This window comes from Phalacrocorax aristotelis, chromosome W, assembly GCF_949628215.1.
Source record: "Phalacrocorax aristotelis chromosome W, bGulAri2.1, whole genome shotgun sequence".
NCBI classification, from domain to species: domain Eukaryota; kingdom Metazoa; phylum Chordata; class Aves; order Suliformes; family Phalacrocoracidae; genus Phalacrocorax; species Phalacrocorax aristotelis.
This window is the reverse complement of record NC_134310.1, coordinates 3726713-3753622: the sequence shown is the minus strand read 5'-3', so window position 1 is coordinate 3753622 and position 26910 is coordinate 3726713. Positions and strand designations below refer to the sequence as shown.

At 47.6% G+C, this 26910-nt stretch overlaps 1 protein-coding gene across 19 annotated transcripts in view; it reads right to left on the bottom strand.

The window, feature by feature from the left end:
* Positions 1-26910, bottom strand: part of DYM (dymeclin) — an 88997-nt gene that overhangs the window by 10295 nt on the left and 51792 nt on the right. For 3 of the 19 annotated variants that reach the window (XR_012657808.1, XR_012657804.1, XR_012657805.1), the window contains 4 exons: positions 26843-26910; positions 4142-4292; positions 3465-3560; positions 1055-2046 (listed from right to left, as the gene is read on the bottom strand). Coding sequence is in view for 11 of the 19 variants with exons in the window: in XM_075077537.1 (XP_074933638.1) it covers positions 20716-20979; positions 26843-26910 (332 nt within the window). In the remaining 8 variants the exon portion in view is untranslated. Of the gene's footprint in view, positions 1-803; positions 2047-3464; positions 3561-4141 lie in introns of those variants that run through there. The other 16 variants (XM_075077537.1, XM_075077534.1, XM_075077535.1 and 13 more) reach the window with 10 other exon arrangements.

Below are 26910 nucleotides of genomic sequence, written 5' to 3'. Positions count from 1 at the left end.
CTTTCATCCTCCTGCTGCGCACTGCTGTGAAGAGCATGGTTCCATGTTCTTGACAACCTCCTCACAGGTATTGGGAGGGGGCTGCTATTAGTTCCCCCTGAAGCCTTCTCCAGGCTCAACAAGATTAGTTCCTTTAGCATCAACTCATAGGGCAAGTGCTCCACCTCCCTGACCAACTTGGGAACTTCCACTGAACTTGCTCCAATTTAGCAACATCTTCCTTGTACTGGACGGAGCGGGGGGGAAGGAGCAAAACTGGATGCAGTCTAACAAGTGCTGAGTAACCTAAATGAACAACTAGTAGTGGTGAAAGATCAGTTCAGGGATCTCTTGAGAAAACACAATCTATACAAAGCCATGGGGTGAGACGAGATGCATCTCAGGGTGCTAAGAAAATTGGCTGATATTATTACAAGGCCATTCCCTATCATCTTTGAAAGGTTGTGGAGATCAGGGGAGGTCCCTGGTGACTGGAGAAAGGCAAATGTTGCACCCATCTTCACAAATGGCAGGAAGGGGGATCTGGGGAACACTAGGCCAGACAGCCTCACTGTGGGCCCTGGGAAAAATCATGGAGCAAGTCCTCTGGGAAGCTATTCCTGGGCACATGAAGGAGAAGGTGAATCAGAATAGTCATCCATACTTGACCAACCCAATGTCATTTTATTGTGGAAAGTATAGACCCCTGCAGTACTCTACCTATAACCGGCCTCCAGGTAGAGTATGACCCATTAAACGGTACCCTTTGAGCCTGATCATGCAAAGCCACCATGCTTCTTCAAATATCACTAATTCAACAAATGCAGGTTTTGCCATCAATTTTATTTGAAGCTGTGATGCCGTGAAAAGCCAAAATCGGGACTCAATAGTCTGAATGACTATTAAGCAGGTATCCTTTATTGCAGCACTGGACGCACAGGGGATCACTCCTCCTGATGTGTGTGCCTGCACAGGGTTAGTTGCATAACTTATACAAGCTTTACATACATAGTCATTAGTTTTCCAAGAAAATACATACATATTAATTAATTTTCCAAGAACTCATTATCATATGCAAATGTGCTTTGCGCGTGCCTGTTGGTGTCTCTGGGTGGTCGTCAGGGGTCTCTGGATGAAGGATATACTCTTCCTCCCTGTGTCCGCTAGTTAACTTTTGTTTTCGCACAAACTCAGTTCTGAGATCACATATATACTGTCCTTGAGGGATAGCCTGTTCTGGTTTAGTGTTTGCTCTGCAGCTCCTTATCTTTATGGTTCTGTACATCTGCTTTTCTAAGGTCAAATGTTGTCATCATAAAATTTTGTTTAGGCGCTTCTTGTCTTGAAGCCTTTCTGACTCCCTCAAAGCAACAAGTTTCAGTCACAACAGCTCTAACTCTATCAATTCTTCCTTTTCTTTTGATGACTTGTAGCTTACCTGCTACAGTCCTCAATATAAGAATTTACTAAGTCTCAAATGAAGACTATTATAGAAGTGTTTTATGCTTGTTTGCCAATTTCATAATAATTCATCATTTTCAAGGACCTGAGTAAAATATTTCCCTGATCCACTTGGTGTCTAATCTTCTTTCTTTTCCAATTACCATATGTCTCAGCTGAATTTTGACAACACCAAAGAAAACACCTAAGAGACACACAAATTAACATTCCTAAAACCATTAGAGTAACCAATCCAATGAATATTTGTTTTAACCATCTTAGATGAGGAAGCCAAGAAGTCAATTTATCCCACAAACCTCAAAACCCTAAAGAAGTGTCATCTAGAGATACATCATGGAATATTTATGTTTTTTCCCAAAGTGCATTCAGATCTGCTTCTACCTGCTTATCTTTATTGCTATATGCACAGCAGCTAGTATTAATGATCATGTATATGCCCCCTTCTTTGGCAGTCAATAAATCTAATGCCATTTGATTTTGCAACACAACTTTACTAAGGGATGACACCTCCATCTGCAAATTCTTTAGAGTCTGGAATCTTGATTGCAGTGAAGGTGGTCAGCAACACCTGGTAAGGTCCATTCCACTTCTCTCCCAGCGGATTACCTGAAAAATTCTTAACGTAAACCCAGTCTCCAGGGCTAAATGGGTGGATCGGATGATCTAACCCTTTGGCCCTGGTTCCCAAAAGACTTTTATTAATCTCTTCCAATTGTTTTCCTAAGGATATAACATAATTTTGTAAGTAAGGATCTCCCAACTGGTTCAGCTCCTCCCCATGGTACTTAGCCTGATATGGTCTTCCATAGAGTATCTCAAAAGGGCTCAAATTTTCTTTAGCTCTAGGTTTTACACGTATTCTGAGTAGCGCAATAGGTAGCGCTTGGTACCAATAGAGGCTTGCTTTCTGGCTATTTGTTGTTTTATCATGTGATTCATTTTTTCTACTTGTCCACTGGCTTGTGGTCTGTAAGGTGTATGTAATTGCCATTTGATTCCCAATAGCTTGCTAACTTGCTGCACTACTTCTGCACAAAAATGTGTGTGCCCCCGTCTGATGAAATTACCATAGGTACCCCAAATCGGGGTATTATTTCATTTACTAGTACTTTAGTAACCTCCCTTGCTTTATTTGTTCTACAAGAAAACGCTTCTGGCCATCCAGAAAAGGTGTCTGTGAGTACCAATAGGTATCTATACCCTCCTTTTCTTGGAAGTTCCAAGAAATCAATTTGCCAATGAATGATCCCCCAGTATATTTCCTTTCCCAATATTCCCCAATTGTACCCGGTTGCCTGTATTAGGATTATTTTTCAAACGTATTTCACATTACTGAGCCACCTGCCAGAGTGTAGTATATAAATTTCTCCCCATTAATTTCCAATTTAAAAAGATATACGGAGAGTCTGCCCCCCAATGTGTTCTATTATTATGTTCCTCTTTAACAATTCCCCATATCTGTTTAGCAGGAATTATAATTCAGCCATCACTCAAATGGGCCCATCCTCTGGAGGAAACCCGCCCTCCTATTTCTTCTATTAATAATTTGTCAGCCTTAGAATAGTCAATATTTTACTGGTCGCCTAGGCTCTTACTTCTATTATCTGTAATTAAGGCTAAAATCTCTTGCATTCTCTCCACTACCTGCTTAGCCTCATAGTCAGCCAATCTATTACCTTTTTCCTGTTCAGTGTTACCCTTCGGGTGTCCTTGGCAGTGCGTGATGGCGACTTTGGTTGGCAGTTGAATTGCCTTTAATAAGCAAAGTATTTCCCCTGCATGCTTGATTTGTTTTCCTTGTGCAGTTAGCAGTCCTCATTATTTCCAAATTGCTCCATGAGCATGGACAACTCCAAAGGCATATTTGGAATCTATCCATATATTTATCCTTTTCCCTTTTGCCAGCTCCAGGGCCCTCATCAGGGCAATAATTTCAGCCTTTTGAGCTGATATTCCAGCAGGTAGTGATTTGGATTCAATTATTTTGTTTGCTGTTGTCACCACATATCCAGCCTTTCGAGTACCTTGTCGGACAAAGCTGCTTCCATCCATGAACCAGGAATCTTGTGCATCTTCCAGAGGTTCTTCTTTCAAATCTGGTCTGCTGGAGTAGACAGTCTCTATAGTTTCAAGGCAATCATGTGTTAATGGTTCAGAAGTCACTCCACTGAGGAAAGAAGCTGGGTTCTTAACATTGGTTACTTCAATAGTAACATCATCTGGTTCAATTAAAATGGCCTGGTATTGTAGAAATCGGGATGGGGAAAGCCAGTGATTCCCTTTCTGTTCCAACACAGCTGATACTGTGTGTGAAACCAGTACTGTGATCTTTTGGCCTAAGGTGAATTTCCGGGCCTCCTGAATATTCAAGACCACAGCTGCCACAGCTCGCAGGCACCCTGGCCACCCCTTGCTTACTTCGTCAAGCTGTTTAGAAAAACAGGCCACAGCTCTTCTGTAGGGTCCTAGCCATTGAGCTGGGAGTCCCAGAGCTAAACCTTGTCTTTCATGGGAAAAGAGCCAGAAGGTTTAGTCACATCAGGTAGGCCCAGGGCCGGGGCCTTCATTAGTTCCTTTTTAAGTGTATTGAATGCATTTAGAGCTTCTTTGGACCAGACCAATCGAGTGGGATTTTTTTTCAAAAATTCATACAAAGGTTTTACTATTATTCCATAACTATAAATCCATAAACGGCACCAACCTGTCATTCCCAAAAAGGTCCTGGGTTCTTTTACCATCTGAGGGAGGGGGGTTCTGCAGATGGCTTCTTTTCCTTCTGTTCCTAATTCCCGTTTCCCTCCAGGTAATTCATATCCAAGGTAGGTTACTTGTTACCGCACCATCTGAGCTTTCTGTTGAGAGACTCGATACCCATTTAGTCCCAAAAAGTTCAACAAACTGATAATCCATTGTATACAGTCAGGTTTTGTTTCAGTTGCTATTAATAAGTCATCCACATACTGTAAAAGGACTCCTTTCCTGGAGGGAGGATCTCACATTTCAAGTTCTCGTACTAATTGATTTCCAAAGATTGTTACACTATTTTTAAAACCTTGGGGTAACACTGTCCAGGTAAGCTGGTTTTTCCTCCCAGTGGTAGGGCTTTCCCATTCAAATGCAAATAAATTTTTACTTTCTTTGGCTAAAGGCAAACAGAACAATGCATCTTTTAAATCTAATACTGTAAACCATACTTGATTATCCCATAATTTAGTAAGTAAGGTATAAGGATTAGCTACCACAGGGTGTAAATCTTTAACAGTCTCATATATTCCTCTTAAATCTTGTACTACTCAAATTCTACCTTTTTTATTTGTCTCCCAAGCTTTAACCGGTAGATCTGCTAGGTTAGATGCCCCAGGTCCCCGCCAGTCAACCTCTGTTTCAGCTATCAAGGTCTGCGGAGTCTTCTTGCGCTTTGGGCATTCATTTTTCCAACGTCCTTCCTCCCGAAAATAAACACACTGATTCTTTCCCAGTCCCCCTCTATTTCTGTCGTGGTTTAGCCGGCAGCTCAGCCCCACACAGCCGCTCGCTCACTCCCCCACCGGTAGATGTGGGAGAGAATCAGAAGGGTAACGATTGTGGGTTGGGATAAGAACAGTTTAATAATTAAAATTAAAAGAAACAACAACAGAAATGCAATGTAAAGCAGAACAACGAGAGGCGCAAAGCCCCGGGGGAGGGGGGAAGGGAGGGGAGAGGGGGAACGAACCGCCGAAACAAACCGCACACGACGCAGCCGCTCACCACCCGCCGACCCGATGCCGCGCCGCTTCCGAGCCGCAACCTGCCCCCCCTTAATATACTGGTCATGCTGTCACATCGTATGGAATGAACATGCCATTGGCCAGTCGGGGTCAGCCGCCCCCACCACGGCCCTGCCCCTCCCAGCCCCCCCCGCCACGCGGCAGAGCGCGGGAAGCTGGAAAGGTAGCCGACCCCCACAGTGAGGAGAATTAACCCCTTCTCAGCCAAAACCAGCACATTCTCCACCCCTTATTCCATACCATTTACACCATGCCCAGGTCCCATACCATCCAATACAACCGTACCAACCACCACCCCTCCCCTTCCCATCCTTTAACATAATACACAGACATCATTCCCTTAGTCTATGGACCTTCCCTGTAAAATGTCCATTAACATGTCCATTGAGTTCACCCAGTCCATGACTCTGGGCTCCATCTGCCATATCAGTCTTTCAGGGTGGGAGAGATGGTGTGTGTGGCGTTGGGTTGCTGCATACCGAGTCAGTCATCGTTCCATCACTGCTGCACTTTGCTTGTTTCACAGTTCATCTTCCATGAATTGGGAGATTTCTACTGTGATATCATTGATACAACACAGAGGTGACACACAATATTATATAGCAGTTTGCATTGTGCCATTCAGTTCATTGGCTGTTTTCGCCCAAAATCAAATCCCCTTGAGGCACACATCAGACTCCTCCATCCTCCCGCATCACCCACCAAGTGCACCCAGGTCCTCGAGCAAAAGCAATCCCACGAGTGGGTTTGCCTCTGCCTGAGGCAGGAAGAACCCAGAGTGGTTTCCCCAGCATATTTTTTACATCCACTACAGGGACTCTATCCCCTTCCACAGTACGTAAGGGTTCTGACTGGGCAGGGCCAGCTCGATTGGCAGATCCCCTCTTGTTGACTAACCATGTGGCTTTTGCTAAATGTGTATCCCAGTGCTTGAATGTTCCACCCCCCCATTGCTCTCAGTGTAGTTTTTAACAGTCCATTGTACCGTTCAATTTTCCCAGAGGCTGGTGCGTGATAGGGGATGTGATACACCCACTCAATGCCGCGCTCTTTGGCCCAGCTGTCTATGAGGTTATTTCGGAAATGAGTCCCATTGTCTGACTCAATTCTCTCTGGGGTGCATGTCGCCACAGGACTTGTTTCTCAAGACCCAGGATAGTGTTCCGGGCAGTGGCGTGGGGGACAGGATATGTTTCCAGCCAGCCAGTCGTTGTTTCTACCATTGTAAGCACATGGCGCTTGCCTTGGCGGGTTTGTGGGAGTGTGATATAGTCAATTTGCCAGGCCTCCCCATATTTATATTTCAGCCATCGTCCCCCATACCACAGAGGCTTTACCCGCTTCGCTTGCTGGATTGCAGCGCACGTTTCACATTCGTGGATAGCCTGTGCAATAACACCCACGGTCAAGTCCGCCCCTCGATCACGAGCCCACCTGTGTGTTGCATCTCTCCCTTGATGGCCTGAGGTGTCATGGGCCCACTGAGCTAGAAATAGTTCACCCTTATGTTGCCAGTCAAGATCCACCTCAGCCACTTCAATCTTGGCAGCCCGATCTACCTGCTGGTTGTTTCGATGTTCTTCAGTGGCCCGACTCTTGGGAACGTGAGCATCCACATGCCGTACCTTTACAACCAGGTTCTCTACCCCGGCAGCAATATCTTGCCACAATGTGGTGGCCCAGATGGGTTTGCCTCTGCGCTGCCAGTCGCTTTGCTTCCACTGCTGCAGCCAGCCCCACAGGGCATTTGCCACCATCCAGGAGTCAGTATAGAGACAGAGCACTGGCCACTTTTCCCGTTCAGCGATGTCTAAGGCCAGCTGGATGGCCTTTACCTCTGCAAACTGGCTCCATTCAGCTTCTCCTTCAGCAGTTTCTGTTACTTGTCCTGTAGGACTCCATACAGCAGCCTTCCATCTCCGATGCTTTCCCACAAGGCAACAGGACCCATCAGTGAACAGGGCATACTGCTTTTCATCTTCTGGCAGTTTGTTATACAGTGGGGCTTCTTCAGCATGTGTCACCTCCTCCTCTGGTGATATTCCAAAGTCTTTGCCTTCTGGCCAGTCCATAATCACTTCCAAGATTCCTGGGCGACTGGGGTTTCCTACTTGAGCCCGCTGGGTGATCTGGGCAACCCATTTACTCCATGTAGTATCAGTTGCATGGTGTGTAGAGGGGCCCTTTCCTTTGAACATCCAGCCCAGCACTGGCAGTCGGGTTGCCAGGATCTACTGTGCTTCAGTATCAACCTCTTCCGAAGCAGCTCGAACCCCTTTATATGTTGCCAGTATCTCTTTTTCAGTTGGAGTATAGCGGGCTTCAGACCCTCTGTATCCCCGACTCCAAAACCCATGGGGTCGACCTCGGGTCTCCCCATGTGCTTTCTGCCAGAGGCCGCAGGTAGGGCCATTCTCCCCGGCTGCAGTGTAGAGCACATTTTTTATATCTTTTCCTGCCCGGACTGGCCCAAGAGCTACTGCATGAACTATTTCTCGTTTAATCTGTTCAAAGGCTTGTCGTTGCTCAGGGGCCCATTTGAAGTCATTCTTTTTCCGGGTCACTTGATCGAGAGGGCTTACGATCAGACTGTAATTTGGAATATGCATTCTCCAAAAACCCACAACGCCCAAGAAAGCTTGTGTTTCCTTTTTGCTAGTTGGTGGAGACATGGCTGCTATCTTGCTAATCACATCCATTGGAATCTGATGACATCCATCTTGCCATTTGATTCCTAAGAACTGGATCTCTTGTGCGGGTCCCTTGACCTTACTTTGTTTTATGGCAAAACCAGCTTTCAGAAGGATTTGGACTATTTCCTTTCCTTTCTCAAAAACTACTTCTGCTGTGTTGCCCCACACGATGATGTCTTCAATGTATTGAAGGTGTTCTGGAGCTTCTCCCTGTTCCAGTACAGGCTGAATCAGTCCATGGCAAATGGTAGGACTGTGTTTCCACCCCTGGGGCAGTCGATTCCAGGTGTACTGGATGCCCCTCCAAGTGAAAGCAAACCGTGGCCTGCACTCTGCTGCCAGAGGGATTGAGAAGAATGCATTAGCAATATCCATTGTGGCATACCACTTGGCTGCCTGTGACTCCACTTCGTACTGAAGTTCTAGCATGTCTGGCACAGCAGCACTCAATGGTGGAGTGACTTAATTCAGGCCACGATAGTCTACTGTTAGCCTCCACTCTCCATTAGACTTCCGCACTGGCCATATGGGACTGTTAAAGGGTGAGGGGGTCTTACTGATCACTCCTTGGCTTTCCAGTTAATGAATGAGTTTATGGATGGGGATCAGAGAGTCTCGGTTGGTGCGATATTGCCGCCGGTGCACTGTTGTGGTGGCGATCGGCACCTGTTGTTCTTTGACCCTCAGCAACCCCACAACAGAAGGGTCCTTTGAGAGACCAGGCAAGGTAGACAGCTGTTTAGTTTCCTCCGTCTCCAAGGCAGCTACACCAAAAGCCCACCTGTACCCTTTTGGGTCCTTGAAATACCCTCTCCTGAGGTAGTCTATGCCAAGGATGCATGGAGCCTCTGGGCCAGTCACAATGGGGTGCTTTTGCCACTCATTCCCAGTTAGGCTCACTTCGGTCTCCAATACAGTTAGCTCTTGGGATCCCCCTGTCACTCCAGCAATGCTGATGGGTTCTGCCCATATACAGTTTGATGGCATTAAGGTGCGCCGGTGTCCACTAAAGCTTTATACTCCTGTGTGTCTGATGTGCCAGGCCATCGGATCCACACAGTCTAATAAACCCAGTTATCCCTTTCCTCCACCTGGATGGAGTCAGGGCCCCTCTAGTCCTGAGTGTAGTATTCTCTACTTGCTTCTTGTAAATGTGAATCAGGAGTCCCTCTATTACACTTAGAAATAAAATCAGCGCTTCTACTCCTCTGTCTGGGGACTTGCTCACTGGAAATTGGAGCAGCAGCTTTCCTGGAAGAACCCCTCCTGCGTGATTGTTCTTCCTTGTAGCTCATGTACCCGTGCCTCTACGGTTGAGGTAGGTTTTCCATTCCACCTCCTCATCATGTCCTCTCCGTGGTCACACAGGTAAAACCATAGGGTGGCCCATGGTGTGCATCCTCTCTCTTGAGCAAAAGGACGCTTAATCCTAATGGCTGAGATACTGGTCCGTAGAGGTGGAGAGTAGGACATATCTTCTTTGAGTTGCTGGACCTCTTGGGACAGTCTCTCCACAGCCGAGATGAGGGAGGAAGAGAGATTTTCTTCATAATCCCAGAGTTTATCAATCACATCCCCCACCATTGGTGCCTCTTCATCTTTCCAGGACATCACTGCCAATGAGTTTGCATGCGAAGATGGTACGCTCCATACAAATTTCTGCCACGTGGGTCATGTGCACTTGGCTTCATCTGGATCTTTGGATGACTGTTCATTGTCCAGGTCACCATAAATCACCTCAAGCACAGCTAATTCCCTCAGGTACTGGATACCTTTCTCTATGATTTTCCATTTTCCTAGATGATATGTAACATCTTTTTTGAAGGGATACCTTTCCTTCACTCCGGACAGGAGTCGCCTCCAGAGGCTGAGGGCTTGTGTCCCTTTTCCAATTGCTTTGTCAATGCCCCCTTACCTAGAAAGGGATCCCAGTGGTTTGGCTTCCTTCCCCTCTAATTCCAGGCTACTGGCCCCATTATCCCAGCATCAGAGCAGCCAGGTGGCACTTTGCTCACCTAGACAACGGTCGAAATTTTTACGCATATCTCACAGCTCACTCAAGGACAGGGATCAGGTGGTTTCCATCTCATTTATGAGATCTTCCTCTTCTTCCTCCTCTCGTCACAATGACCCTGCACTATTATCATCTCTCTCTAAACAAGTTGACTTTCACTTCTGTTGTGGTTTAGCCTCAGCTAGCAACTCAGGCCCACACAGCCACTCACTCACTCCCCCACCAGTGGGATGGGGAGAGAATCAAAAGTGAGAAAGCTTGTGGGTTGAGATAAGAACAGTTTAATAATTAAAACAATAACAACATAATAAAAAGGAAAATAAAAAGAGAGAGGTGAAACCCAGGGAAGGGGGAATGAACAACCAAAACAAACAACACATGACACCACCAATCCCCAAGCCACAACCACTCCCACTATTTGCCAACTCCCCCGGTTAATATACTGGTCATGGCATCACATGGTATGGAATAGCCCATTGGCCAGTTGGGGTCAGCTGTCTTGGCTGTAGCCCCTCCTCTCCTGGCCTCTTGTCCACATGGCAGAGCATGGGAAGCTGGAAAGTTCCCTGACTACTATAGGCACTATTTATCGACACTGAGCCACTACTTAACAACAACAACTAAAACATCAATGTGCCGTCGGCACTGTACCAGCCACAGTGAAGATTAATTCTATCCCATCCAAAACCAGCACAGCTTCCAAGATTTCATCTTGTGTATTGTTACCTGATACTGACTTCAAAAAGAACATATGGTCCCTTCCAATTGGAGCAACATAGCTAAGTTTGAAATACTTGGAGGACTTTGTGAATGGATAGTCTTAGAACTTGCTATATGTGATTAGATAGAAGGGAGTCTGGAGACACTGTATCCTTGAGTAGAATAAATAAGGGAGATGTGCTAGAATAAGCTAGTTTAGTATCAGTAAGGATTGTGTAACCAAGCCAAAAACAAACTGAGCATGCCCAGAGACTGAGTTCAACCAGATGACACAGTGAGGAAGACTATCGACAACCACCAGAGGACCCTGGAAGACCACCAATGAACATGAATGCACATGCATTAAGGACATTTGCATATATTAATGAGTTTCAAGAATAGTATGAATATGATAATTTCATAGAAATCTAATGAATATGTATATTTTGATTGCATATAACCTCTGTAGTAGAGCAACCTGGCGCACACACTAAGTGGAGCAATCCCCTGTGTGTCTGGCACCACAATAGTGAATGCCTGCTTTCTAAAACTACAAATTGAGTTTTAGAGGGTTCTTATATTTGCCAACTTAATGTATCAGTATAGGGGCAATGATACTGGCACAGGATGGTTCCCTGGTTCAGCTGCAGTGCCTGTCACTTTCTCTTTGCCTTTTTAGATCCAGAGACCTTCTCTTCCCCTTGGGAGCACTGAATACTGTTGAGCAGGGCTGTGTACACATGGGCCAGGCCCCAGCACATTGGAGTGATTTGTACCTCTCTGGAGTTCCCAGGGTAACAACATACTTTCTCCGTATATTTTACTAATTTTTCAGGATTCTGCTCTTGTTCAGGCGTGAAGTCCCAAGGCATTAGGGGTGCCAACCGTCTTAGGCATTTGCCCATACTATCCCACATACCCTGCTACCCATAGCTATCGAGCCTTGGGGCAGATCTCTGGATGATATTCTTAAATTGCTTTCTAACCTTAGACAAAACTGAAACAATATGCCCAAGCAATACCAAAAGAAGTATCTTAGCTCCCCAAGGATATTCAAGATACTGAAAAGTTGTTGTAGTGAGGGAAGAGACACTATAGAAGATAGCAGCTAAGGTACCATTCTGTATTACCTCCGTAAAAAAACCTCTCAGAGGAGGTATAATTGCTAATTGTCTCCATGAGGTGATACCCAATAAAGCTCAAGGCCAGTGTTTTAATAACAAATCTCCCAGGCAAAACATCACTAATCACTGCAGAGCACAGCAAACTACAGAAACCCAACACAAATCTTCAACATGTACTGGAAAAATAAGAGCATGGTGTAGATCAGATAAACTAATATTGAGAACAGATGAATCAATGCTGTGACCAGCAGCTATTATCTCAAACCCTTGGAGCCCCACCTTGGGCAACAAAAGAGACTATAGTGGTTTAGCCCCAGCCAGCAACTAAGCAACACACGGCCGCTCACTCACTCCCCCACCAGTGGGATGGGGGAGAGAATCAGAATAGCAAAAAGTAAGGAAAAAACCAAACAACCAACTCATGGGTTAAGATAAGAACAGTTTAATAATTAAAACAGTAATAATAATATTTATATTATGAAAAGAAAAAAAGAGAGAGGCAAAACCCCAGGGGGGCGGGGGCGGGCGGGCGGACTCACTGACTCACTCACTCACTGACTCACTCACTCACTGACTCACTCACTCACTGACTCACTCACTGACTCACTCACTCACTCACTCACTCACTCACTCACTCACTCACTCACTCACTCACTCACTCACTCACTCACTCACTCACTCACTCACCCCAAGCCACAATTGGTTCCTTCCTGGCCCACAATTGGTTCCTTCCTGGCCAACTCCCCCCAGTTAATATACTGGGCATGACATCATATGATATGGAATATCCCCCGGCCAACCCAGATCAGCTGGCCACGCCCCATCCCCCCCCAACCTCCCACACCCCCAGCACAGCACAGGAAGCCTGAAAAGTCCTTGACCAGTATAAGCACCACCTGGCAACACATAGCACTTAATTAGCAATTACTTAGCAACAACCAAAACATCAGTGTGCCATCAACACCATTCTCGTACTAAATCCAAAACACAACTCACCACATACAGTGAAGAAAAGTAACTCCATCCCAGCCAAAACCATGACAGCTGAAGAGAGAAATATCCGCCTTTAACTCTAAGCACTATTGAAGGGTCATGTAATAAAAAGGCTCCAGGAAGAGCCTCCTACCTCAGAACCATCGTTTTGTGCAAAGTCTCTTAAGAGATATTGCCCAATTAAGTCAAACAATTAAAACACAGAGCTTTCCTAAAAGATAAAAGAAAGTTCACGTCTATATGCAGAAATAAAATTAAAATAATACAGTAAGCACTAAGGAAATGAAAAGTTTAAAGTTTGCATGAACATGCTCCTCACTATTGCCTATTATCATCCTAAGTCTACAAAATATAACAAAAAATTCCAGTAGCCAGGAACGTATATTGCTCACATATTAAATTAAGGACAGACCAGATAATGCTCCACGCTTTTCAGTCAAAGGTAGTAATATTTTTAAGTAGAACTTGCAAAATTATTCACATTATTTCTACCACTGATACCCATCTGTCCTGGTTTCAGCTGGGATAGAGTTAATTTTCTTCGTAGTAGCTAATATAGGGCTATGTTTTGGATTTGTGCTGGAAACAGCGGTGATAATGTGGAGATGTTTTAGTTGTTGCTAAGTAGCGCTTACACTGGTCAAGGACTTTGTCAGCTCCCCGTGCTCTGCCGGGTACACAAGAAGCTGGGAGGGGACACAGCCGGGACAGCTGACCAACGGGGTATTCCATATCATATGGCGTCATGCTCAGTATATAAAGCTGGAGAAGAAGAAGGAAGGGATGATGATGTTGTTCAGAGTGATGGTGGTTTCCTTCCCAAGTTGCTGTTATGCTTGATGGAGCCCTGCTTTCCTGGGGATGGCTGAACACCTGCCTGCCTGCCCACCCGCCCGCCCATGGGAAGGAGGGAATGAATTCCTTGGTTTGCTTTGCTTGCATGCATGGCTTTTGCTTTACCTATTAAACTGTCTTTATCTCAACCCAAAGTTTTTTCAATTTTACTCTTCTGATTCTCTCCCCCATCCCACTGTGGGGGGAGTGAGCGAGCGGCTGTGTGGGGTTTGGTTGCTGACTGGGGTTAAGCCATGACAGTCCTTTTTGGTGCCCAACATAGGGCTTGAAGGGTTTGAGATAATGACAGGTTTGATTGGAATGTGCTAGATGGAACTTATAGCTGTTATTGCTGTTTAGCTATTAATTGGTCAGCTTCTGTGCTTGCCTTGGGGCTTGCCTGACTTACTGTATATTAGAGTCTAGTGCTTGTTAGTGGCTGATTTTTCCTTTTGCTGCTTGCTGTACTGCTTATCACCTTACCCTGCCGGGCCTGGGAACACTCTGATAACAGCCATGGCGATGCGCCTGGGCTGGCAGATGGCCAGGGCCCCGCTGCTGTTTCTGTGCTGCTGCACTGGACAGGCTGGAACTCCAGAGTGACCTTGAGACAAAAGGAACTGTGACCTGTGGATGAGTCCATGTGGGAGCAAGACACCCTGAAGCCTCTGTGACTGTGGATAAGCCCATGCCAGAGTAAGTATATATTGAAGCATCTGCAGCTGTGGTTATGTCTGTGCTGCATCAAGTACACCTCTGAAAGGATTGTGGCCCAAGGACATGTCCATTCTGCAGTAGGTACACCGTGAAGCATCAGTGGCTGTGCATGAGGTCATGCTGGAGCACCTCAAAGTGCGTGGCCATGGGTAAGCCCACAACAGAGCAGGTTTACTTCTGGAGGGACTGCAGCTGTGGGTAAGGCCACACTGGAGGAATTGTGGCCCATGGGCAAGGTCACACTGGCACAGGCACACCTCAGAGTGACTGCGGCTGTGGATAGGTCTATGCTGCAGCAGTTAGACCCCTGGAGAGACTATGGCTCATAGATAAGGCTCCACTTAGAGCAGATATGCCCCTAAGGGACTGCAGTCTGTGGGCAAGTCCAAGCCGGAGTAGGGGAAAGGGGAGGAGTTCATTGCAATGTTAAACCCTATGGTCTCGTCCAAAGGGTCCGGGGTGGAGACTGTAATAGAAATACCTTTAAATTGTTGTAACCCGGGACTTGAGTTGCATGTATAGGAATTACTACAGCAGGAACCACCCAAACCAGTGGAGGACAAGCCTTTCAAGAAGCAGGGCAAGTGCAGCAGTGACCCAACCTGAGCTGGCTTTGGTGCCCAGTAACTCCACACAACACACCACCTCTCCTGTCCTGAGTGTCCAACATAACAGATGGAGCCCAAAGTTATGGACTGAATGAACTCAGTGGACATTTTACAGACATTTTACAGGGATTGTCCAAAGACTAAGGGATTTATATCTGTGTATTGTATCAAAGGATAGGAAGGGGGTGGTGATTAATGAGGTTGCATTGGATAGTGTGGGAACTGAGCATGACATAAATGGTATGGAATAAGGGGTGGAGAATGTGCTGGTTTTGGCTGGGATAGAGTTAATTTTTTTCATAGTAGCTAGTATGGGACTATGTTTTGGATTTGTGCTGAAAACTCACATAGGCAATCAGCTCTGCTGCAGGCCCATTCCACAGTGGAGCAGGGGATCATGGTGTACAGGGGGCTTTCCTGAGCCTGGGAAACCCCAGGGGAGTGCAGAGACCTGCCAGGATCCAGCAGCTCTCAAGAGAGCAGCTGAGGAGGCATGGATGGGACAAGGAGTAATGGCTGCTGCCACCACCACCCCTCCCGCCACCATCCCTCTCCCACAAAAGGCAGCCCTAGGGAGTGCTAGCGAGTAGGACAGGCAAGTAGGGTATGGTGCAGCAGTTTGTGTGGAAGGGTGTGCAGGGAGAGCGCCTCTTCAAAGGAGAGGCGTTCCACTGGCCAGTGGGAAACTTGAAGTACACATAACCCAGCAACCAGGCACCATTCTGTGACCATCTGCACAGGTCAAGGGCACTCATCCTGCCTGACCCTCAAGGCAGAATGGTGGGCACTTGTCTGAGAGCAAAGGCTGCAGCTCCAGCTGGGGGGTCTGCACCATCTACCCCAGCAACGGCTGATGCCTCCACCTAGATGTAGCTGCTGAAGGGAGACCTCAGACTGCAGGAAGTGCCTAGAGCTTTCTCCTGGGGCAGGGACAGGCAGCAGACCTGTCTGCAAAAGGTGTGCCCAGGTGGATGACCTCCTGCAGCAGGTGGCTGAGCTGCAGGAGGTGGTGAGAAGGCTGTGTAACATCAGGGAGGATGAGAAGGGGTTAGATAGCTGGTTCCAAGCACAGTCTGCAGTGGACCCACAGCCAAAAACTCCCCCACCGGCAGACACAGAAGGGAGGGGGGGCCAATAATGCAGAAGAATGGATGGTTGCAACAGCAACAACCAGCAGGAGGAAGAGACTTCCCCCGAAGCTTGAGGTGCCTTTGCACAACTGCTTCACTGCTCTGCAAACTGAAGAGGAAACACCCATCACACCAGGAGAGATGCTGGAGCTGAGTAAGGCAGCCTGATCTGCTCCCCGTATAACCACCAGCCGAACTAAGAAAAGGCAGCAGGTGATAGCAGTAGGCGACCCTCTTCTGAAAGATACAGACGCACCCATTTGCCAACCTGACGCGTTCTCTAGAGAGGCGTGCTGCTTACCAGAGGCTCGTATCGGGTGCCACCAAGAGACTACCAAGCCTCATACGGTCCACTGTCTATTATCTGCAGCTGTTGTTTCATGTGGGCACCACCAATACAGCCAGGAGCAGTCTGAGGAGTATCAAGAAGGATTACAGAGCCCTGGGAGCAGTGGTAAGGGACGTGCAGGGTGTTTTTTTAATCAATCCTCCCGGTCAAAGGGAAGTTGTTTGAAAGGGCCAGTCAAATCTGGCAAATCAACAAATGGTTACAGGACTGGTGCCACAGCCAGGGGATTGGCTACTTAGACCATGGGACTCACTTTGAGAAACCTGGTCTACTGGGGGCTGATGGGGTCCATCTGTCAGAGAAGGGGAAGAGTGTCTTCGGTCATAGGCTTGCCAAGTTGGTGAAGAGGGCTTTAAACTAAAGTTGCTGGGGGAGGGGAACCTCAAGCCATCCCACTCCTACCAGTTTGATGCCAGTGCCAGCAATAGATGCCCAGAGCCTAGAGAAGGATCACAGAACAGCAGGAGAGCACCTGAAGAGCAGCACAAAGGAATTCCAGCCACTCCAGCCAGTAGGCCGGCTTAATTGGGGGCCCAACTTAAATGACTCTATGCAAATGCATGTAGCATGGGGAAGAAACAATAGGAGTTAGAGATGTGTACATGCCTGCATGGCTATGATCTTATTGGCATCATGGAGATGTGGTGGGATGGCGCCTATGACTGGTGTGTTGCAATGGAAGGATACAGGCTCTTTAGGAAGGATGGGCAGGGGAGATGAGGAGGGAATGTCGCCCTCTATGTCAGTGACCATCTGGAGTGCATGGAGCTCTGCCTGGGGCTGGATGAGTTGCTGACAGACAACTTATGGTTTGTCATAATCATCACTGTTTCCAGCAAAAATCCAAAACATAGTCCCATACTAATCGAAAGAGTAAAAGTGAGGAAACTCATGGTTTGTCATAAAGACAGTTTAGTAGGTAAAGCAAAAGCCGTGCGTGCAAGCAAAGCAAAACAAGGCATTCATTCCTTCCTTCCCATGGGCAAGCAGGTGCTCAGCCATCCCCAGGAAAGCAGGGCTCCATCACACGTAACGGTTACTTGGGAAGAAAAACACCATCACTCTGAACATCATCATCATCATCATCATCCCTTCCTTATTCTTCCCCCAGCTTTATATACTGAGCATGACATCACATGGTATGGAATATCCCGTTGGTCAGTTTGGGTCAGCTGTCCTGGCTGTGTCCCCCTCCCAGCTTCTTGTGCACCTGGCAGAGCACGGGGAGCTGAAAAAGTCCTTGACCAGTGTAAGTACTACTTAGCAACAACTAAAACATCTCCACATTATCACCACTGTTTCCAGCACAAATCCAAAACATAGCCCTATATTAGCTACTACGAAGAAAATTAACTCTATCCCAGCTGAAACCAGGACACCACCTGACCAGGAAGACTTAGCAGATGATGCCCTCTATAGATAGATAGGAATAGCCTCATGTTCACAAGCCTTGGTCCTCATTGGGGACTTCAACCACCCCGATATCTGTTGGAGGGACAACACAGCAGGACGCAAGCAATCTGGAATGCATTGATGATAACTTCCTTCTCCAAGTGATAGAGGAGCCAACAAGGAGAGGTGCTATGCTGGACCTTGTGTTCTCACCAACAAGGAGAGGCTGGTGGTGAATATGAAGCTCAAATGCAGCCTTGGCTGCAGTGACCATGAAATGGTAGAGTTCAAGAACCTTGGACACACCTTCCACAAGGGCTTATTGAGTCCTCTATCATATTCTCTCAAATACTGAAGAAAGATTTGGAAGATATAGAGTTACCTGGGAGTTCAGTCTTAGTACAATATGTAGACAATTTATTAGCCAGTAAAAACATCAGCCCATCAATCCAGCCTGTCCAGGTCCCTCTGCAGAGCCTTCCTGCCCTCGAGCAGATCGACACTCCTGCCCAACTCAGTGTCATCACAAACATACTGAGAGTGCACTCAATCCCCTCATCCAGATCACCAATAACAATATTAAACAAGACTGACCCCAAAACTGAGCTTCCTCGTGTCTGTGTGCAGGAGCGTGGGTGCAAGCAAGCAAGCACCTGTGCAGGGCTCCCCAAAGCATACCTCCCCAAAACGGCACTGGGCCCGCTGCCCTGAGGGGTTAGCCCCAGCAGGTCCCTTGCTGTCCGGGGAAGAGACCTCTTTTATTCGGGCAAGACTGACATTAGAGCCAAGACACAATTTTATTAACCCTCAGTGTTGAGACTAGGCCAAAGAGCAAGCCCGAGGGCGGCAGCTAGATGGCACTTCAGGATGAGAATAGAGAGGAGCACATCGCATAGCAGATGTATCCAAGAGATGAGACCAAAGAGACTCGTGTTTATGAATTGCCGCTGGTATTTATTGCAACATTATTTAAAAAAAAATAATCAAGGACTTAACTTGTTAAAAGCTTTTTTTTTTTTCCATTTCAGGCTGCGCTTGTAACTAGAACTGCTTGGGAAATTTGGCAAAGCAGCGGTTTGATAAACCTGAAATATTTCTTGAAAGTGATACCCTGTTACAGCAAAAGGCTCATCAAGAAAAGTTGGACAGAGTGGGAAGAAAGAGAAACATCTACCTGAGTAGCCAGTAGTCTGGTGTCCTGGCATGAAAGAGTCTGGGTTCAACTCTGTGTTTCAAAACAAGCAGAGCAAGAACTTACTGCCTGTGTAAATGCTCTGAGCAGGAGGCTATTTTTGGATCTCTTGTTGAGCACTAAAAAACCCCAAAGCTTTGAAGCTAGGATTTCACCCAGATGGGAAGAAGAAAATATTTGAACTGTCACAAATATTTACATGGCTGGAAACTGCAAAGCTCTAGTTTTGACTACAACTCTCCATTTACCTGCCTTAAAAAGTGCCTTTTACTTTGCTTTCAAGGAGAAGCTTTCTGCAAAGTCTCCAAGTAACTTCTAAGCCCCAATCTCAAAGCGGGGAAAGCTGCTGGGATCCGGGCAAATATTATTTCTTCTTTTTATGCTCAAAGTTCCCATAAAAAAAATAAAGAGTTAGGAGCCCGTTCTCACAAGACACACACTAACTTTCAGTTGCAAATGCTTACTTTGAGATACTCGAGATGCATTTTCACCAATTAGCACTTCCATCATTGTCCATGGGATTAGAAGCCCCTCTGCACCTCAGTACACACAACCATCTCAGAACAGTGGTAATGTGAAGAAGGATCAGCACTGTCGAAATATATGCATAACAGCATTTCCAAGTCAAGCATTACTAGAGAAAAATAAACAGACGAGAAAAAGTGCCCCCTCTGGGGTCACATGACTTTGAGGAAACAGTAAATATGTAAAAAGAGATCTCAGCGATGACTTCCAACACTTCCTTAGTGTTTCAATTCTCCTTCCTATGGAACAAGAACTGTAATATTTTCAAAAGGGCTAAGTTTCCAGATGCAATAAATTAAAACTAGCAAAAGCTGACATCCTCAAACACTTCCATAGCCTTCCCCACCGTACTGTGGGGATCTCTTCTCACAGACCACATGAATACACCTTTCCTCCTTGGTCCTTTCTGCCCTCCCCTCTGCACCTGCCTCTGTGTACCTCTGGTGGAAGAAATCAGCCTTTCAATGGAAAGCACCTTCACATGCTGCTTCTTTGCAGCAGCAGAGCACAGAAGCAACAAGACAGTCAGAGAAAGCTTGAAGAGAGGTGTGAAACAGAAATAGTTGACACATGGTGGGAATTATCACATGGTCATTGTGTTCATCAATCGAATCCAAAACAAACAGGGCACTTTTTCTGTTTCCCCGACATGTGGAACTGTTTACAACCAGCTGCTGAGGGCTTGCAGTGGTGGAAGTGTAGAGGTAGGAGCTTCTGCGGATGGTGTTGGAAAACGATATGCATGTTTTCATCTTTGTTGGGAAACAACAACTGCTCTCAGGGGCAGCCTAGCACATATCTGGTGCTGAGATTGGGGCTGAGGCAGCTGGGCATGTGCCTTTGTTGAGATAGAATCATAGAATCATAAAGGTTGGAAAAGACCTCTAGGATCAAGTCCAACCGTCAACCCAACACTACCACGTCTTGTAAACTATGCCCTGAAGCGCCACATCTACATGTCTTTTAAATACCTCCAGGGATGGCAAGTCTACCACCTCTCTGGGCAGTCTGTTCCAATGTCTGACCACTCGTTCAGTAAACAAATTTGTCCTAACATCCAATCTAGATTTACCTTGTTCCCCCAGTGCACGTGCTGCTTTGGATATCTAGCTTGCATGAGCTGACTAGAAACAAACTTTTGGATCCTAAGCAGAAAATTTAGGCACATAAGTCCAAAATCATGTTCCTGAAAACTCCTGTGTAGGAGGCAGCTGCCTCCTAATCCTACTGAAATCTCAACTCCATAGGATTTTACCTTCAGCTCCCCTGGTGCCATCCCTCTTAGCGCCTCTGCCCATACCACCCAGCCCTGGAGATTGTGCTGTGCATGCCCAGGAAGACCTCACTCTCCCAGCAGTGTTGAAAGCAAAGATCAGGCTGTGTTCAGACCTGAACAGTTCCTCTGCTTTGTGCTTTGGAAGGTCCTGCTGGTAGCATTCTCCCGGAAAGAACTCATCATAAAGGCAGCAAAGGTTTCTACCATCTCCTGAGGTAGGAACCTGCTGAAAGCAGTAGTGCCCATCTTAAGCCAGTGGCATGGTGGCCATAGCACACTCCCAGGACATGTGAGACCCACTTTTATATTTCCTTCCCTTGAGATTTTTCAAAGCCGCATCCTAACCAGGAGGCCAGAGGATATTCTATGGCAAAGATGGTCCCACCCTTCCTGCTGCAGGTTTTCTGCTGAGCAGCCAGCGATGTGTCGGCTTCACACCTCTCCTCTGGATGTGTTCTTGGGGCTGGAAGGGGTCTATGGTATACGTTGGGGGTGACCTGCTGGAGAGCGGCTCTGCTGAGAGGCCCTGGGGGTGCTGGGGGGCAGCCAGGTGACCCTGAGCCAGCACCGGGCCCTTGGGGCCAAGGGGGCCAGCGGTGCCCTGGGGGGCATGGAAAGGAGCGTGGCCAGCAGGGCGAGGGAGGTTCTCCTCCCCCTCTGCTCTGCCCCAGTGAGGCCACACCTGCAGGGCTGCGGCCAGGTCTGGGCCCCCCAGTCCAAGAAGGGCAGGGAACTGCTGGAACAAGGCCAGCGCAGAGCTGCCAAGGGGATCAGGGGCTGGAGCATCTCCCTGGTGAGGAAAGGCTGAGAGACCTGGGCTTGTTCAGCCTGGAGAAGAGAAGCCTGAGGGGGGATCTCATCGATGCCTATAAATAGCTGAAGGGTGGGTGTCAGGGCGATGGGGCCAGGCTCTTTTCAGTGGTGCCCAACGCCAGGCCAAGGGGCCACGGGCACAAGCTGGAACACGGGAAGTTCCCCCTGAACATGAGGACAAACCCCTTTGCTGTGCGGGTGCCAGAGCAGGGGCACAGGCTGCCCAGAGAGGCTGTGGGGTCCCTTCCCTGGACACATTCACCCCCCACCTGGACGCGGCCCTGTGCCCCTGCTCTGGGTGTGCCTGCTCCAGCAGGGGGTGGGACGGGATGAGCTCCAGAGGGCCCTTCCAACCCCCGGCATTCTGGGATTCTGTAAAGTCCTTTTGTGGATTTAGCTGTGAATAAACAAGCGGCCTTATCGGTCCTACTGGAATTGCCAAGCCAAATGTCATCCTAAGTGACAATCAGTCAATGCCTTTGGTAGCCATTGACTCTCCTGGCCAGAGGGAGAGGTGAGCTCCGAGACTCATGGCCAGGGCTATGATTTCTCAGCAGGACAGGAGCCAAAGGCATGGCTGCTCAGTGCCAAAAAGAGAGCTCACTTCCAGCCGTAGGACTCCCCTGCTTACCTTCCAGCAGCTCTGCTAGAGTTCAACCACTGCCACAGAAGATATGACAGAGGAAACTTTTGCCTGCCCTCAGCCAGCCAGTTCAAAGGCCAAGGCATTTCTTTTAGCCCCTACTCTGTTGCAGTTCGAGTGCCTGACTGTCAGCTCAGGCACATGTCTGCCTCTGCTGCCCTGCTTGGGAACAGTAATTTTTAACAGAGGGGCAGATGGAGCAACAGGATGGTCTCTGTTGAAATTCACATGACAGATAGAGCCATTGCGTCTGGCTGGCCAAGCTTAACTCTGTCTTGCTAAAACGTACCACTTGTCCACTGTGCTATAGGAAGGGGTTTTGACCTGTTCATTGCACAGGAACAGAAGCCAATTCCTCAAACTGTAGTAGATTTTTTTGGCATTTATCTTAAAGAGCCAGTTTCTGCAGCCCAAGGGTTATGCGGGGATATTAACTGTCATTCACAAAATTACCTACAAATGGGTTGCTCGTCCTAATGGTTAAGCAGAACATCTTGAAGACAAAGACATTTTAAATTGAAACCAGCTTGAATGCTGGAAACACAGAAGCTTTCCAGCCTTCAGACAGCTGCCTGCACCTTCTTTCCCTGAACTCCGCTCTCTTGACCAGCCTACGGACTCCTGCACTCCTCTTCCCAGATGTGTGGTTCCTCCAGAGGCAGAGCTCGCTCCTGTTGTTTGCCTTTTCCTCCCACAGTCAGCAAAACAGCAGTAGGCGAGTTCTCCAGCTAAGCGACCCTCCACAACTGTGTCCTAAAATCTACTGACCCAGGCAGTGAGTCCCAGGAGCAAGACCTGTGGGCTTGGAAAAGGAGGAAATGCATCTCCAGAAGATGAACTGACCATCGTCAGCAGGATGAGCCACTATAGGAGTTTTGCTCTGCATCAGTAATACTGTCTTGGTCACTTGAAGAGCTTTATTATGTCCTATATTCCTCCCTGTGATTTTTAAGAAGAGGTGCTTCCACAGGGAGTAAAAGTTCCTTACTTAAGCATATATATATATTTAGATACAGATATTAAAAATACAGGGTTTTTTAATATATATGTATGGGTATATGTAGGTAGGTATGTGTACATATAAAAATCATCATGTCATAAGTGTATTACCTAAAACATGTTAACAACTGCAATGCTTTTGATTCCCTGTGAGTCCTTCTAAAACACAGGCAATTCTTTTGTTCTGTAGCTAACCTAAGAAGAGGTTAGCTACACACACTATTTGTTTCTGTCGTGTATGTGCTGTACCTAGTGCAGGGGTGAGGAAACAGCCAAGGGAGCTCAGCGTCATGACAGCTGATTATCTGTCCTTACCGTCACCACTGCTGAAGCGTGACGCAGCACTCCACGCTGCTGGTGACCAACTAGCCAGTAGCGCGGTCAAAACAAAAAAAAACCCCACAGCAATTGGTGAGATTGTCTTAATACTTAACATTTTTTGGCATAGCGTCCCAAAGCAACAGGTTCATCCACCCCCTGCATGCCCAGCTAGGAGAGACTCACTGGTAAAAGAAATTTCCTCTGTGATTAAATAACCCTGTAGCTGAAGTTTGTGTTTATTCAAGCGTATTTCTTGCCAGCAAACCATTTACGCAGGTTGTACAGGTCTATGACTGCTCGTTCACGGCTTTGATTGCCAGAAATGGACCAGCCAATCGCCTTGATGAGTAAGGCAGTAAATAAAGACATCGTCTAAGTGCCTGATCATGAACACTATTTGGGATAAATGAAATCCTGGGCTTAATGTTTGCTCTAACCTGTCTAGCTCATAACCAAGAAGTACTGCTTTAAATGTGCTTTTGGTTAATGAAACAAAAAAATATCCCTGGAAACAGGGATATTGCCTTGATAAACTTTTTTTACTGTGAGGATGGTTGAACCCTGGAATAGGTGGCCCAGAAAGGTTGTGGCGTCTCCATCCTTGGAAGTCGTAAAAAAAACCATCTGGACAATATCCTGGGCAACCAGCGCTGGCAGACCCTGCTTTGAGCTGCAGGGGGGTTGCTCTAGATGATCTCCACTGGCCCCTTCTAACCTCAACGCTCTTTGATTTGTGACTCCTGTCGATACTTCTAAAGCTGAGTGTGCCCTGTGCTATGAAACACAGCCTCAAATTCCATCCACTTGTCGCATTACATCTCCTAACCAAATGGATCAAAAAGAAGTCTTCTCCTCTCTGTTATTATCTGCTCCATCTTTCTGTGGCTGCCTTGTTCAAGAGCACCTCTGGACCAGCTGATAAACCACAGTCAAACCTGCTCTTCTCTTCCAGGGGCTTCGGCACCTCTACCTCCCCGCTGGCAGACACAGCATGAAGGAACCAGGCGCAGGAATCGTCCTTGCAGGCAGGAGCGCTCTTTGTCACCCCTGTAGCCCTCTCTGTTCTAAACCAAGGCAGAGATCTGCTCAGAGCCTGGGAAATGAGCTTGGATGATGCCTGTTAACACAACCTGTGCAAAAGTTTCAGCCAGCAGACAGGGTTTTGCTCATGGCATGGCAAGAAGCTACAGCCTGAACATCTACTCTCTTCCAAACCTCATGTCCGTAGCAACCCTTCCAGCATCTTGATTTATCATCCCAATGCATGGTTTCCATGTTCATTGCTTCCCAGTCTGTCGGAGATTTTCCCCCACATTTCTGCTCGCTCCTGTTCAGACAATTGCAGCATCTTCCTCTCCACAAGACACAGGCTTCCCCACTTTGATCCCAAATGTCACCTCTGAGGTCATCCATCCCTCCTGGCTCGCTCCTTTCCTTCCTCTTCTCATCACCCAGCTACCTCCCCCTTCGCTATTGCAAAAATTCTGACACAAGCCCCCTCTTTCAGCGCTTTCCCAATCTGCCCACGCGTACTAATCCTCTCTAGCTGAGCCACCCTCCCCCTCTCCAACCTCGCCTCTCCGCTCTGGATGGTCTTTTCCAGCATGCATGGCCCAGTCACATGCCGGTGCTCAGAAGATCATATGATGGGCAGGCACAGCCAGGCAAGGCTGCGGCAGGCATCCGCTGAATGCGGGGCCCTGTAGCACACCTCCAGCTCCCACCCCATCCCGCAGCCATCAGTCACCCCGTGACTCAGTCAGGTTCTGGACCTGCAGTGTGCGGGGAGGTGACACCGATGGCATGTGCACAGCACAGGAGGTAGAGGCCATGGAATTGCATTGCAAATGCAAGGAAGGAGCATTATGCACCGGGATGTGGTTAGCAGGACCAGTCCTGCACCCATACCCCAGACTGGGCAGGTCTGCTGCCACTGCTCCCATCCTGCCTGCCCGGCAGGTCTCTGCTCACACCTCCCACATAGTGCTCTGCCTAGGAAATATCACCCTTGCTCTGTGAAGTATATCATAGAATCACAGAACAGAATCACAGAAAGGTTTGGGTTGGAAGGGACGTTTCAAGGACATCTAGTCCAACCCCCCTGCAGTGAGCAGGGACATCTTCAACTCGATCAGGTCGCTAAGAGCCCCGTCCAGCCTGGCCTTGAGTGTGTCCAGGGATGGGGCATCGACCACCTCTCGGGGCAACCTGGGACAGGGTTTCACCACCCTCAGCATAAAAAATTCCTTCCTTCTATCTAGTCTGAATCTATCTTCTTTTAGCTTAAAACCATTACCTCTTGTCCTAGCTGTGCCAAAATCAACACACTATCGCTACAGGCCCTGCTAAAAAGTCTGTCCCCATCTTTTAAGCCCCCTTTCAGCACTGAAAGGCCACCATAAGGTCCCCCCAGAGCCTTCCCTTCCCCAGGCTGAACAACCCCAGCTCTCCCAGCTTCTCCTCACAGCAGAGGGGGTCCAGCCCTCGGAGCATTTCTGTGCCCCCTCTGGCCCCGCTCCAACAGCCCCGTGTCTGTCCCGTGCTGAGGAGCCCCGAGCTGGAGGCGGCGCTGCAGGGGGGTCTCACAGAGCGGGGCAGAGGGGCAGGACCCCCTCCCTCGCCCTGCTGCCCGCGCTGCTGGGGATGCCGCCCAGGATAAAACTGACCTGTACAGAAAAGCCCTCTTTGTTTTCATGTGCCCTGACCTTAGTCTGTCCGCCTGTCTGTCCTTGGACTGGGAGTTCCTGGGATCAATATCGTCAATGTCTGTACATCACAGGCAGGAACACGAGTACGAAGTACTAAGAAATGCCCCAAGCTTTTCTTAATTACAGACCCACTGACTCTTCCTAATAAGATCCACACACCCAACAAACACAATTAATGGGAGAAGTTAGGCAGTTAGGAATAAGTGGCCAGAGGGTGAAGCACAGCCTGGTGGGGGACCAGCATCCTCAGGGACAGCTCATTCTTTCCCATCTTCCTATTGCAGATTCTGTAACCATATGTGATAGATGACCTTTTCATTGAGACACCGAGGAATGAATCTGGAATCAGGGATGCGATAACTGATGGGTTCTCAAAGTAAAATGTGCAAGCTGGTGAAAAATGAAATTAATAATATTGTTGGTATAAGTAAAGCCAACATCTGAGGAGAGCAGGAGGCTCCATGTATCTCCAAGAACAGCTCAAGGCTTTCCCCTGTCTCAGGCGGATCCCAGCGCTACACCCTGCTCAGATTTGAGAAGGCAAACAGTTCGAAGGAGAGGGTAAATAAAAACCAGGGTGCTGGAGAACAAAGGATACCAACCTCGATGACACACAACTCCATCTTGTGCTGGTTATTTCTGCGCCCCAAACTGTTTGTCACACTTCTTC